The following is a 15,714-nucleotide window of genomic DNA, read 5'->3' on the forward strand; positions in this document are numbered from 1 at the left end:
TTTATTACTTAAAGTTTTGAGAGTGTTCTCCAGTTTAACTCTAAACTGCTGTAAACCTTTGTAAGTGTGATCTGGAGATTTTAAATTAACAATGATATTCACTAGATCCAACCTACTTTGTTCTATATTACCATAAGTGGCCTTCAACAAGTCAACTGCTTCCTTGTAAGAGTCATCTACATTGGGAAAGGCTTGTATGAGTATGTGAGCATCTCCTCTTACCTGTCCTTTGAGGTAAAATAATTTAGTTACTCAGGCAAGGTCACTTCTATCATGCACAGCTGCTTTAAAAATTAACCAAAATTCCTCCCAATTTTCACCAGGATTAAATACAGGTAAACATAATTCTGGGAGTTTTGGCAGACATATTATTTGTTGGAGCAGACTGATTAACTGCCTGGTTTACACATTTTAAATTATTCAAGGCCTGACTTTTACATGAAAGAATCTTTTCCTCTAATTCATAATACTGATTAATCATAAGATCTACTTCAGTCTCATCTACACAGTTTACTAACAAATCTCCTTCATATTTGTTGTAATATAATTTGTATGAATCATATCTATTACCTAAAGTATCTAAATACAATTTTAAATCGTCAATATTCACAGTTTCTTGATTCATTAATTCCAAACATTTATTGCATGCTTTTGTTACATGCCTTTTTCTAGCTTGCAGTGATGCTTTTTTTGCTCTATATTCCATATGTTTGTCTTCTACATTAATTTCCTCATTTTCAGCCATGATGCAATGTATTAAATTCAACTTAATAACACTGATTATGTACTAAATTATGCACTTTATGAAAGTAAATAGTACAACTTACCTTTGAATAAATCCTAGCTACTTGAGCTTAGCAATTACATGTAAGAAAATTACATAAATTTTAAATGTACATTAATACAAACCTTTAGCCAGCCTTGGCTTATCAAAATTATTATGCAAATTAATATAAATCTTTGCCAGAATCTGGCATAGCAAAATTAATATTATACACATTAATATAATTAGCAACACTTGTCTTATCAATTACACATACACTGATATAAATCTTGGCCAGAATTGTCTTGTCAAATTAGTATTATACAAATTAATATAAACTTAGCCAGACTTGACTTATCAAAATTAATATTATGCAATTAATATAAATCCTTGCCAGAATTTGGCATAGCAAAATTAATATTATACACAATATAATCTTTAGCCACCCTTGAGCTTAGCTTATCAAAATTAATATTGTAATAATTATAAACCACTACACTAAGTAAATTTGCGTATTTAACATCCACCTCCTTCTGTCATTTCACATATAATTATTAAGTAATTAACTAATTAATGACTTCACTAATTACCTCCGGTTCAAGAAGGACCAACGGGCAAATTAAATGTGGAAAATTACATTTATCTGAATGTATCAGTATGTACATAACAGTAAATGAACGAAGGTAATTATTATTTATCAGTTAGACAAGTAGGAATTTGGGACACCTAGGTAGCAAAAAATGTCCCCCTTCGATACCTACCACTGTCATATCCACAAGTTGCTCTGGACCTATTAATTATAAATGAAATATACATACACCAGGAATTCTGGTAAATATATAAATTTGTGGACTGTATATTAAAATTAATAAATGATTATATATATACACACATTTATATAACAGAAGGAGAATATATCTTAATCATAACACTCACCAATTTGACTGGAGATTAATGTGTCATGTACAGGACCCCCCCTCCCTTTTGCCTACATTGATGAAAAATTTACTGGCCAGACTTTAAACATAAATTAGACAGCTTATCTGAGGTTCCTGGAGTTGTCCTGTCCTGTCGCCTGATACTCAAATTATGCAGGAATGCACATCCAACAATTTCGGCTCCTATTTGAGAGGTGTCAGCCCAATTTTAACCTCTAGAGCACAAAAATTCTTCCGATTTCATTAACTTTCTGTTGACCGGTTCAAACAGCGATGGCGAGTGTCCTGCGCAGGCGCCGGGTTTCTCATTTTCGATAACATACTTCTTTTAAATACAGTATGGCCATCTATTTACATATAACTACTGTATTTCTGAAAAATATATACAATATTTTCCACATCTGTTCTGCATTTGTATATTTCATCCATCCTGTCACTCATCTGCCATCTGTCACCCACAATGACCTAACCTGACACACTCTAACCTGTCAATGTTTTCATAACTTGATGGAATAGGGAAACGTTTAGTACTTTTGCTGTGTACAATTTTATTTCTTCATTCGGTTAATTCCTTAAGCTGCATCCCTAAAGTGAAATTTGCTATTCACAACGTGTTTAGATCACGTTATTAAAACACACTATACTTCAAAGATTTATTGCAAACTCAGATCAGGTTTTACTCTGATCACATAAATGTTAAACGAGGACACAGTATATTACTAAATCGAACTTATATAGTATAGCCTAGACATATATATTTTCAAACTGACCCGAATTGGGCGGGAGGGTTCACTGGGTGGGCCAAGGCCCGGGTGGACCACGGTCTGGGTGGACCACGGCCCGGGTGGACCACTGGTGTTCTCCATGAGGTGATCCAGTGCAAATGGTGCCCAAAGAGCGAAAGTCTGCTTCCTCACCCTGCTCACCCATCCCATATCATCATAAGTTGGAGAGTGGAACTCATTATATTATTATTTGACCATATTCGTCACTTAGAATACTCTGTTATCATATAACTCACAGGAAATATATTTTTATTCCAGCGGCATAGCCAATGAAATAACACAAATACTGAAAAAAAAATATTTAAAATAAAAATACAATACAAGCAAGAACTCACAAAGAATTCCATTCACAGATTCACATTATTACTAACATTAGGGTTGTTAATTACCTTTATAAATAATGCAATTAACTCCACCTACTAATGAACAACCAAACACGTCCCACCACTACCTCCCCCTCCCCTCCCCCTCCCTCCCCCTCCCTCCCCCTCCCCACAATACAACCTTAGGTTAGGTTAGGTAAGGTTTGTCAGGAAACAGGGTAAGTGTTTCCTGATTCGGCTCATGTGATGACCCGCAGCTGGAGCTTTTCAGTCATCTGACCGAGGCCTTCCACTGGCTTACTGGGCCACCCCTCTCAAAATTATGGTTATGATTGTAACTATTTATTGTTGTACCCGTACCAAACAACCCTCATGATTTTTCCTTCATTCTGAAACATGTTACATCATGTAGAATTACCGACAATATGTAAGGTAAAAAGGACACGCGTGCAACTAATGACATTTTATTGTGGCAACGTTTCATTCTTCAGGAGCTTTGTCAAGCCGTTATGTAACGGCTTTCTTTATTATTAAATTATTGTAAACTTATATAAAATGTATTTAGTTGGGTTAGGCTAAAATGAATTGTTCTTCTTATAATAAGGTTAAGTAAATAACAAAAAAGGCACAATACCGTGACTGGTCCAAGTCGGACCGAAACGTCGTCGTAAGCTTCTCTCTTTTATGTGCGGGTTATTTGTGTAAGGTTAGGTAAGTTTTCTAAAATTCTTTTGGTGCAAAATCATAAATTTTTACATCAATATTAATGAAAACAATATATCTTTAAACGTATAAGAGAAAATTTTAGAAAATACTTATTTTTAAATGAGTTCTTGCTAATTGACCAGTTTTACATATTCGGCACGATATATATATATATATATATATATATATATATATATATATATATATATATATATATATATATATATATATATATATATATATATATATATGTGTGTGTGTGTACTCACCTAGTTGAGGTTGCGGGGGTCGAGTCCGAGCTCCTGGCCCCGCCTCTTCACTGATCGCTACTAGGTCACTCTCCCTGAGCCGTGAGCTTTATCATACCTCTGCTTAAAGCTATGTATGGATCCTGCCTCCACTACATCGCTTCCCAAACTATTCCACTTACTGACTACTCTGTGGCTGAAGAAATACTTCCTAACATCCCTGTGATTCATCTGTGTCTTCAGCTTCCAACTGTGTCCCCTTGTTACTGTGTCCAATCTCTGGAACATCCTGTCTTTGTCCACCTTGTCAATTCCTCTCAGTATTTTGTATGTCGTTATCATGTCCCCCCTATCTCTCCTGTCCTCCAGTGTCGTCAGGTTGATTTCCCTTAACCTCTCCTCGTAGGACATACCTCTTAGCTCTTGGACTAGTCTTGTTGCAAACCTTTGCACTTTCTCTAGTTTCTTTACGTGCTTGGCTAGGTGTGGGTTCCAAACTGGTGCCGCATACTCCAATATGGGCCTAACGTACACGGTGTACAGGGTCCTGAATGATTCCTTATTAAGATGTCGGAATGCTGTTCTGAGGTTTGCTAGGCGCCCATATGCTGCAGTGTGTATGTGTGTGTGTGTGTGTGTGTGTGTGTGTGTGTGTGTGTGTGTGTGTGTGTGTGTGTGTGTGTGTGTGTGTGTAATTTATTAATTAAACTCGAGTGTAGTTGTGTTGGACTTACATGGTCAGTAGTTTTCCTTTGTACATCTGAATTAAAAGAAAAAGACTCGCCTGAGGCCTAGATTCCCATAGTTTATCTCTGTTCATGTAAATTTGGTTGAGAACTCAAAAACAGTAAATTACTGAGTGTACACCTCCACAGGTCTGCAGATAATACTATCTACGAGGTGTCCTACTGCTATTCTGGCGCTATTGGCATCATCATAACATTTGTAGTCAGCAGCATCGTCTCTCTCTGTACTGGTGAGATTATTGTCACTCGTTTGTAACTGAGCCTTAAGCACTTTTGTGTGTTTTGTTTTCCTGTCTTATAGAACACATACATTATTTTTAGTTTTCTTAGGTTGTCCAGATATTTTAACCAATGGTTAATAATCCGAAGAAAGTCTTCTTCAACAATAAAGTAAAAGATATCCTGGCGAATATTTTATTTTTTCCAGGCGCAGTCAACCCTAAGGATACAGAAGGTACTGTTAATCCACTCTGTGGCAGGCTGTACCACTGTGTGTGGTCGTTCTTCAATAGTCATCGCACCTACAGTGTAGAAACCATTAAGGAAGAGGAGTCGTTCAAGATGTTACCATCGACAGCCTCAACACAGCCTATTATTACTTATTATAAAGAGCCAAAAAACTCTCTCTCAGTTACCACATACAACCTCGACACTCCCTCTTAGTAGTCATAAGTGCAGCCTTCCTCATGGGTTATGCTGGGAATATGAAGCACAGTAAATGATGAACTTGTTCAGATGAATAAGAGAGTGTGTATTTCTGTAAAAATAAAGTCTGCAGTTACGTTTTAAACTAAATTTCAAAATTGTTTTGAATCCTTGGTGATTTTTTCATTTTTTCTAATTTAGCTTTTTTAACAAGGATTTAATGAGGCTCCGAATAAAAATTTCGCAGGATAGTGGCAGTGTTTGATGTGCACAGACCTCATACACACTTCCATTTTCGTTTTAAATCTTCAGGCAGCAAACTCGATATAATCCGGACGAGCTTGTTCAGCTCCATGAACTTAATTGAATCCCTCATTCGGCCAATGCTGTAACACATGCAATAATTAACTAGTGTTCTTTATATCATATCAAATATTAGATGTTTGTTTCAAAACGTTTTCAGTTTTATGTGGTACACTTCTATAACACACACTAGATATCTATATATATTATATATATATATATATATATATATATATATATATATATATATATATATATATATATATATATATATATATATATATATATATATATATATATATATATATATATATATATATATATGCAAAACAACCACTCTGAAAGAATAGAGAAAATAATTTTTAAATTTTCTTGGGTAGAATAGCTTGGGGGTGAGTTTTGCAAAGGACCTATCCAAGTTGGCTCGCCGCGCGTCACGTGTTTAACCGTTGTGGGATCTGATAGTGAGGTGCTGGCCGGACCCCTTATATAGCTTCCTTGGATGCTTCACTTTCATAGTTCCTTGATAATGTGAGTAGTCACGAAAGCGCTTGGAATTTCTCTATTCTTTCAGAGTGGTTGTTTTGCATATTTTGAAATCACCTGTTTACTGTGATCTTATTGCATATATATATATATATATATATATATATATATATATATATATATATATATATATATATATATATATATATATATATATATATATGCCTATGTATAGCATGCTTTAAGTTGTTATATATCATGTTATCTCCGTTCACAGTCATTAGTAAATCATGTTCAAGTTTATAATACACATTATGTTATTTCTACTTAAATTTGGAACCTTCTAGTTATTATGCAAAATATTTTATATTATGCTTGATATAATTTATTATCGTTTTGAGAAATTCTATTGTGCAATAAAGAGAAAAACCTCTTAACAATGTTGTCAGTTACCTGGTATGAGTGTTGAAGACCACGTCCTTCACTACGACCATCCCTGTGACACTACTCAAAGGACATTTCTTATTTTGTGGACGGCAAAGATTAAGTCTTAAGGATTATATAATATAGTAAGAATTGGGAGACTAATTAGAGTAACTATGTATTATGTTTCCGTGTTATGTTGGATGACATTCTCTATTACCTACATGAATAGTTAACGGTCCTGTCAGATAGTGTCAAGAAAATATGCGCAAATTTAACCTAGTGAGATGCTTACTATAAGAGTGTAGGAATATTTAATGATGAGTAACACTTATGCAATGTTTGGTAACTTTATTACGGAAACTTTTCTCCCACCAGGCGCTCTGTGAATCAAATACAGAAATTGAGAAAAAAAAATATACGGGGAAATATATAGAAGTGTGAATGTGGGTTAACCCTAGGCGGGCAGTGTCCCCATGTCCTAAATTTGTGTAGCCAAAACTGTGGATATAACGAAGCTCTTATATTCTGCAGCTGTACTGCCAAGGCTAATGAGAGCAATACTTACAGAGGAGCTTGACAACGTTGGTGGCGCTGGCATCACTGAGGCGATGGAAGTAAGGGCGATCCTTCAAGAAGTCTTCCCAGATTATACAAGCGAACGAGTTAGTCACAGGACGATAGTGTACTATTGGAAGATACAGATGTTCAGGGTCATACAATGTATTGATTGTGGGTAGAGTAACCTCTATGCCTCTATGTTGAGGCATAGAGGCATATAGGTTACTCTACCCACAAGGAACAACCTGGATTTGTTTACTCGCACATATTTTGTGATTTTTTAAAATAAATATTTGGTTCTGGAATTGGCATTCAAGGATCTGTAAATAAAAAAAAAACTGTGAATGGACGACAACACCTTTAACCAATCAATTGATTAAAACTGGACAAATGAATGCGTGTTGCAAATATTTGCTCTGGTCATTGTTTCAGCTTCATATTTATTTGACAAAATAAAAATATTTTTTTTTAATGTTTGCTCCATTTCGTCCGGTATCATGAAATGTTTATTAACCATATTCTCATAGATCTCAGAAGGAATAAAAATAACTGTTTATGACGCAGTTCTGGTAAAGTAAAGATGGTAGGTGATCATGAATATTAATTTATTAAAAAACAGTAATATAAATGCATTATTAAAAGTCTATCTAGGCTGGAATATTGCTGCACACTAACAGCACCTTTCAAGGCAGGTGAAATTGCTGACCTAGAAAATGTACAGAGAACCTTCACGGCGTGCATAACGGAGATAAAACACCTCAATTACTGGGAGCGCTTGAGGTTCCTAAACCTGTATTCCCTGGACCACAGGCAGGAGAGATACACGATTATATACACCTGGAAAATCCTAGAGGGACTAGTACGAAACTTGCACACGAAAATCACTCACAACGAAAGCAAAAGACTCGGCAGACGATGCAACATCCCCCCAATGAAAAGCAGGGGTGTCACTAGCACGTTAAGAGACAACACAATAAGTGTCAGTGGCCCAAGACTGTTCAGTTGCCTCCCAGCATACATAAGGGGGATTACCAATAGACCCCTGGCTGTCTTCATGCAGGCACTGGACAGGCACCTAAAGTCGGTACCTGACCAGCCCGGCTGTGGCTCGTACGTTGGATTGTGTGTAGCCAGCAGTAACACCCTGGTTGATCACGCCCTGTTCCATCATGAGGCCTGGTCGCAGACCGAGCCGCGGGGGCGTTGACCCCCGGAACTCTCTCCAGGTAAACTCCAGGAGAAAGTGGCGGCAGGTACTAACAGTAGCACACACTAATCCTTACTGGTACACTAACAATGTTTACATCAGGGCTGCCAACTCTGTGAAATGTACAAAAGAGCGGGTGGTACCTAAGACAGAAACTGTTGAACAAACATACACACAAGTTCAACGATGAGAAATTTCAAGTACTACGATATGGTAAACATGAGGAAATTAAAACTTCATCAGAGTACAAAACAAATTCCGGCCACAAAATAGAGCGAAAAACCAACGTCAAAGACCTGGGAGTGATCATGTCGGAGGATCTCACCTTCAAGGACCATAACATTGCATCAATCGCATCTGCTAGAAAAATGACAGGATGGTTAATGAGAACCTTCAAAACTAGGGATGCCAAGCCCATGATGACACTCTTCAGGTCGCTTGTTCTATCTAGGCTGGAATATTGCTGCACACTAACAGCACCTTTCAAGGCAGGTGAAATTGCTGACCTAGAAAATATACAGTGTCAGGGGCCCGAGACTGTTTAACTGCCTCCCAGCATACATAAGGGGGATTACCAATAGACCCCTGGCTTTCTTCAAGCTGGCACTGGACAAGCACCTGAAGTCGGTACCTGACCAGGCGGGCTGTGGCTCGTACGTTGGATTGCGTGCAGTCAGCAGTAACAACCTGGTTGATCAGGCTCTGATCCACCATGAGGCCTGGTCACAGACCGGGCCGTTGGGGCGTTGACCCCCCGAGCTCTCTCCAGGTAAACTCCAGGTAAACACACACACACACATAGTTACCATTTTGTCCTAGGCACATGTCGATTCGACACTAGGCCTGTTGTATATGAGTGCGTGTGCGTGCATACATGGAGTGTGTGTGTCAGAGGCTGCAAAACTAATTCAAGGAAAAGGATCGTGAGCATCATACCGAGCACAACTGGTAAGGCACACAACAGCCAAGTACTGCTGCTGCGTATGAGCGCCTGGCAAACCTGAGAATAGTGTACTCACCTAGTTGTACTCACCTAGTTGAGGTTGCAGGGGTCGAGTCCAAGCTCCTGGCCCCGCCTCTTCACTGGTCGCTACTAGGTCACTCTCCCTGAACCATGAGCTTTATCGTACCTCTGCTTAAAGCTATGTATGGATCCTGCCTCCACTACATCGCTTCCCAAACTATTCCACTTCCTGACTACTCTGTGGCTGAAGAAATACTTCCTAACATCCCTTTGATTCATCTGTGTCTTCAGCTTCCAACTGTGTCCCCGTGTCCAGTCTCTGGAACATCCTGTCTTTGTCTACCTTGTCAATTCCTCTCAGTATTTTGTAAGTCGTTATCATATCCCCCCTATCTCTCCTGTCCTCCAGTGTCGTCAGGTTGATTTCCCTTAACCTCTTCTCATAGGACATACCTCTTAACTCTGGGACTAGTCTTGTTGCAAACCTTTGCACTTTCTCTAGTTTCTTTACATGCTTGGCTAGGTGTGGGTTCCAAACTGGTGCCGCATACTCTAATATGGGCCTAACGTACACGGTGTACAGGGTCCTGAACGATTCCTTATTAAGATGTCGGAATGCTGTTCTGAGGTTTGCCAGGCGCCCATATGCTGCGGCAGTTATTTGGTTGATGTGCGCTTCAGGAGATGTGCCTGGTGTTATACTCACCCCAAGATTTTTTTCCTTGAGTGATGTTTGTAGTCTCTGGCCCCCTAGACTGTACTCCGTCTGCGGTCTTCTTTGCCCTTCCCTAATCCTCATGACTTTTCACTTGGTGGGATTGAACTCCAGGAGCCAGTTGCTGGACCAGGTCTGCAGCCTGTCCAGATCCCTTTGTATTTCTGCCTGGTCTTCGATCGAATGAACTCTTCTCATCAACTTCACGTCATCTGCAAACAGGGACACCTCGGAGTTTATTCCTTCCGTCATGTCGTTCACAAATACCAGAAACAGCACTGGTCCTAGGACTGACCCCTGTGGGACCCCGCTGGTCACAGGTGCCCACTCTGACACCTCGCCACGTACCATTACTCGCTGCTGTCTTCCTGACAAGTATTCCCTGATCCATTGCAGTGCCTTCCCTGTTATCCCTTCTTGGTCCTCCAGTTTTTGCACTAATCTCTTGTGTGGTACTGTGTCAAACGCCTTCTTGCAGTCCAAGAAAATGCAATCCACCCACCCCTCTCTCTCTTGTCTTACTGCTGTCACCATGTCATAGAACTCCAGTAGGTTTGTGACACAGGATTTCCTGTCTCTGAAACCATGTTGGCTGCTGGTGATGAGATCATTCCTTTCTAGATGTTCCACCATTCTTCTCCTGACAATCTTTTCCATGATTTTGCATGCTATACATGTCAGTGACACTGGTCTGTAGTTTAGTGCTTCATGTCTGCCTCCTTTTTTAAAGATTGGGACCACATTTGCTGTCTTCCATGCCTCAGGCAATCTCCCTGTTTCGATAGATGTATTGAATATTGTTGTTAGGGGTACACATAGTGCCTCTGCTCCCTCTCTCAGGACCCATGGAGAGATGTTATCTGGCCCCATTGCCTTTGAGGTATCTAGCTCACTCAGAAGCCTCTTCACTTCTTCCTCGGTTGTGTGTACTGTGTCCAGCACATGGTGGTGTACCCCACCTCTCCATCTTTCTGGAGCCCCTTCTGTCTCCTCTGTGAACACTTCTTTGAATCTCTTGTTGAGTTCCTCACATACTTCACGGTCATATCTTGTTGTCTCTCCTCCTTCCTTCCTTAGCCTGATTACCTGGTCCTTAACGGTTGTTTTCTTCTTGATGTGGCTGTATAACAGCTTCAGGTCAGATTTGGCTTTTGCTGCAATGTCGTTTTCATATTGACGTTGGGCCTCCCTTCTTATCTGTGCATATTCGTTTCTGGCTCTACGACTGCTCTCCTTATTCTCCTGGGTCCTTTGCCTTCTATATTTCTTCCATTCCCTAGCACACTTGGTTTTTGCCTCCTTGCATCTTTGGGTGAACCATGGGCTCATCCTGGCTTTTTCATTATTCCTGTTACCCTTGGGTACAAACCTCTCCTCAGCCTCCTTGCACATTGTTGCTACATATTCCATCATCTCATTAACTGGCTTCCCTGTCAGTTCTCTGTCCCACTGAACCTCATTCAGGAAGTTCCTCATTCCTGTGTAGTCCCCTTTCCTGTAGTTTGGTTTCATTTGTCCTGGCCTTCCTGCTTCCCCCTCCACTTGTAGCTCTACTGTGTATTCGAAGCTCAAAACCACATGATCGCTGGCCCCAAGGGGTCTTTCATATGTGATGTCCTCAATAGCTGCACTGCTCAAGGTGAATACTAAGTCCAGTCTTGCTGGTTCATCCTCTCCTCTCTCTCTTGTAGTGTCCCTTACGTGTTAGTACATGAAGTTTTCCAGTACCACCTCCATCATCTTAGCCCTCCATGTATCTTGGCCCCCATGTGGCTCCAAGTTCTCCCATTCGATCTCATTGTGGTTAAAGTCGCCCATGATCAGGAGCTTTGCCCTGCATGCATGAGCTCTTCTGGTCACTGCAGCCAGTGTGTCAACCATCGATCTATTGCTCTCGTCATACTATTGCCTTGGCCTCCTGCTGTTCTGTGGTGGGTTATACATCACTGCAATTATCACCTTGGGACCACCAGAGTGAAGCGTTCCCGCTATGTAATCACTTTCTTCTCCGCTGTCTCCTCTCTCCAGCTCATCAAAATTCCATCGGTGTTTGATCAGCAATGCCACTCCTCCACCCCCCCCTGTTCCTTCTGTCTTTTCTCAGGATCTGGTATCCCGCTGGAAAGATGGCATCTGTAATCATACCTGTAAGCTTGGTTTCTGTGATCGCTATGATGTCTGGTGATGCCTCTTTGACTCTTTCGTGCCACTCCTCCCACTTGTTTGTTATTCCATCCGCGTTTGTGTACCATACCTTCAGTTTCCTTTCCAACACTGTGGTTTGGGGGGCCTGTGAGGGTGGGAGACCTGGTAGCATACTGCGGGATTCTATGGTTGGGGGTTGGGTGGAAGCTGTGGGTATGGATTGTATTGTGTGTTGGGATGGTGTGATAGGTTGTGGTGTTCTGAGGATAGTTGTGTGTGTGCTTGCCCTTGCTGCTCTGTTCTGCTCTGACTGACCTCTGCTGGTTCCATCCTTGTCTCCTTTCCTAGCTCCTTTCGCTTTTTTGTCCTCTCTCTCAGCTGCTGTCTCTCTGTGTTCTGTCTCTGTCTAGGAACACCTTCTTGTACTCTTCCGAGTTTTTCAACCGTGGTTTCTCTTGGAGGATCCTGTTCCGCACTGTTTCTGTTCTGAGAATCAGCTTGATCGGTCGGTTTCTCCCCTTCAAGTACCCCCCTATTCTCTGAAAATTTATAATCTCATCCATGTCTTCTCCCCCTATTTCCGTGATGATTTTCTCAATCTCCTTTCTTTCTTCCTGCCGTCTTTCAGTGTGTGTCCTTTCCTTTCTCTCCCGAAGCCCATGGATAATCACTGATTTTGCCCTTTCCTCCTCCCATTGCCTCTCCCTCTGTGACTCTGGTTCCTGTCTGTATGTGGTCATTTTCTCCCTTGATTTTTCCAGTGGCTCTTGGTAGCATGGTTGTGCCTCAGCATTCGACCTATCTCCCTCTCCATCTGCACCCATCTGCTCTTCCCTTCCACTCCCTGGCCCTTCTTTGCAGGCTGATATGACCTTAGCATAATTCATATCTCCTTCCTTCCTGTTCAGCCTATCATCATCGTATGGTGTGTCTTCTCTGGTCACTACCCCTGAGACTTGCTTCAGCCTGTTTACCTCAAATTCTAGGACCTTTACCCTGGCTACTGCAGTTTCGACTTGTGTCTCCCAATTCTTCGTCTCCTTCTCCAACCTCTTTTCCCATTTCACAGAGAGCTCTTTCTCCATTTTTTCAGAAAGCTCTCCTAATTTTCTCTCCCATTCTTGCTCTATCCTTTTCCACTGTTCCTCCATCCATTCCTCCCTACCAGTACCATTGTCATCTGATCCCTGATTCCTGTGAGTCCCAACCATTTTTTTTTTAGTGAAAGAGAGAGAAAAAGAGAAAAAGAAAAAGGGGGAGAGAGTGAGAGATAGGGAGAGAGAGAAGGCGAGCCTAGAAGGAGGGGAAAAGAAGGGAAAAAGGGGGAGAAAGTGAGAGAGGGAAAAGGTAAGAGAGAGGGGAGAGTGACAAGGGAAGAGAGAGAGAGAGAAAAGAAGAGGAAGAGAGAGAGTAAGAGAGGAAGAGAGGAAGAGGGAGAGGGAGAGGGAGAGAGAGAGGAAGAGAGAGAGAAAGAGTGAGAGGAAGAGAGAGAGGAAGAGAGAGAGGATGAGAGAGAGGATGAGAGAAAGGGGGAGAGAGACAGAGAGAGAGAGAGAGAGAGAGAGAGAGAGAGAGGAAGAGAGAGGAGAGAAGAGGGAGAGAGATGGGGGGAAAGGAAGGGTTATAGGGTCACTTCACAGGAAGGTGTAAAATCCTGTATATGTGTGTGTGTGTGTGTGTCTGTATATGTGTGTGTGTCTGTATGTGTGTGTGTGTGTGTGTGTGTGTGTGTGTGTGTGTGTGTGTGTGTGTGTGTGTGTGTGTGTGTGTGTGTGTGTGTGTGTTTGTCTGTGTGCATATGTGTGTGTGTGTGTGTGGTACAGCTATTCAAGTGCCTAACAGCAGAGCTGTTCTCACCTAGTGTGTGTGCATATGTTTATGTAAACAGTCCTTATTTCCCATGTATGTACTACATATGTATTGTATATGTACCCGATCTCTTGGTTCCCACTGTACTGTCTTATGCATTTAAAATTACGTTAAAAAATAAATACACTAGGCTTCGCCTATATGCCGCTACCTCTAAATTCTATTAAATGCCAGTAAATGCTGCTTATTCTAATTCTTATAGCTCGAGGAGAGTGACCCCCAATTCCAGCTAGAGACAGGTACTATTGACCCCATGCAACTCAAACTAGGTGAATATTACTTGTGGCTGGCAGTGGAGTAACGTTGCAGGTCTGTCCTGTCCCAGAAGTTGAAGAAGTTTGATGCTTCTCGGTAATTTTTCCACTAACTTCCTGTATGCACTATAGTCTCTAGCTCTTCTAATTTTTTCACTCACTCACTGTAATTACTGACACATCTATACATATCTCTTATCTCCTTGGTCTTGAGTCGTACTTATTCTTCAAATACCCACAGCATTATTATGGCAACACTATTTAGGCCTGACACAACCGTTCACCCTTCCAACGGCCCCCACTATACACTCAGCCAATATTTCCTTTGTTTTCTTTTCTGTGATCACTTATATTTCCTTTTTTCGGGGCTTAAGTGATTATATGCACTCTTATGCGTGCACACGCCTATATCCCACACTCTATTCCTTATGGCACAGTCAGAAATTACCACCAAAACACGAGCTCAAACCGCGTGACTCCTCCACGGGTGTACTCACCTAATTGTGGTTGCAGGGGTCGAGACTCAGCTCCTGGCCCCGCCTCTTCACTGATCGCTACTGGATCCTCTCTCTCTCTGCTTCCTGAGCTTTGTCATACCTCTTCTTAAAACTATGTATGGTTCCTGCCTCCACTACTTCACTTGCTAGGCTATTCCACTTGCTGACAACTCTATGACTGAAGAAATACTTCCTAACATCCCTGTGACTCGTCTGAGTCTTCAGCTTCCAGTTGTGACCCCTTGTCCCTGTGTCCCCTCTCTGGAACATCCTATCTCTGTCCACTTTGTCTATTCCCCGCAGTATCTTGTATGTCGTTATCATGTCTCCCCTGACCCTTCTGTCCTCCAGTGTCGTCAGTCCGATTTCCCTTAACCTTTCCTCGTACGACATTCCCTTGAGCTCTGGGACTAGCCTTGTTGCAAACCTTTGTACTTTCTCTAACTTCTTGACGTGCTTGACCAGGTATGGGTTCCAGACTGGTGCTGCATACTCCAGTATGGGCCTAACATACACAGTGTACAGTGTCTTGAACGATTCCTTATTAAGGTATCGGAACGCTATTCTCAGGTTTGCCAGGCGCCCGTATGCTTCAGCGGTTATTTGGTTGATGTGTGCCTCCGGTGATGTGCTCGGTGTTATGGTCACCCCAACGTCTTTCTCCCTGAGTGAGGTCTGTAGTCTTTGTCCACCTAGCCTATACTCTGTCTGCGGTCTTCTTTGCCCCTCCCCAAACTTCATGACTTTGCATTTGGCTGGATTGAATTCGAGAAGCCAGTTGCTGGACCACATGTCCAGCCTGTCCAGGTCTCTTTGCAGTCCTACCTCATCCTTGTCCGATTTAATTCTTCTCATCAACTTCACGTCATCTGTGAACAGGGACACTTCAGAGTCTATTCCTTCCATCATGTCGTTCACATATATCAAAAATAGCACTGGTCCTAGTACTGACCCCTGTGGAACCCCGCTCATAACAGGCGCCCACTGTGATACCTCTTCACGTACCATGACTCGTTGCTGCCTCCCTGTCAGGTATTCCCTTATCCATTGCAGTGCCCTCCCTTTTACGTACGCCTGATCCTCCAGCTTCTGCACTAATCTCTTGTGGGGAACTGTGTCAAAGGCCTTCCTGCAGTC

At 41.5% G+C, this 15,714-nt stretch overlaps 1 protein-coding gene across 3 annotated transcripts in view; it reads left to right on the forward strand.

The window, feature by feature from the left end:
- Positions 1 to 5,685, forward strand: part of LOC128686263 (sodium-coupled monocarboxylate transporter 1-like) — a 46,553-nt gene extending 40,868 nt beyond the window's left edge. For all 3 annotated transcript variants that reach the window (XM_070085717.1, XM_070085715.1, XM_070085716.1), the window contains exons 11-12: positions 4,638 to 4,738; positions 4,936 to 5,685. In XM_070085717.1, coding sequence (XP_069941818.1) covers positions 4,638 to 4,738; positions 4,936 to 5,171 — 337 coding nt within the window. In that variant the 3' untranslated portion in view covers positions 5,172 to 5,685. The remainder of the gene's footprint in view (positions 1 to 4,637; positions 4,739 to 4,935) is intronic.
- Positions 5,686 to 15,714: the final 10,029 nt, after the last annotated feature.

This window comes from Cherax quadricarinatus, chromosome 17 (genome assembly GCF_038502225.1).
Source record: "Cherax quadricarinatus isolate ZL_2023a chromosome 17, ASM3850222v1, whole genome shotgun sequence".
NCBI lineage: Eukaryota > Metazoa > Arthropoda > Malacostraca > Decapoda > Parastacidae > Cherax > Cherax quadricarinatus.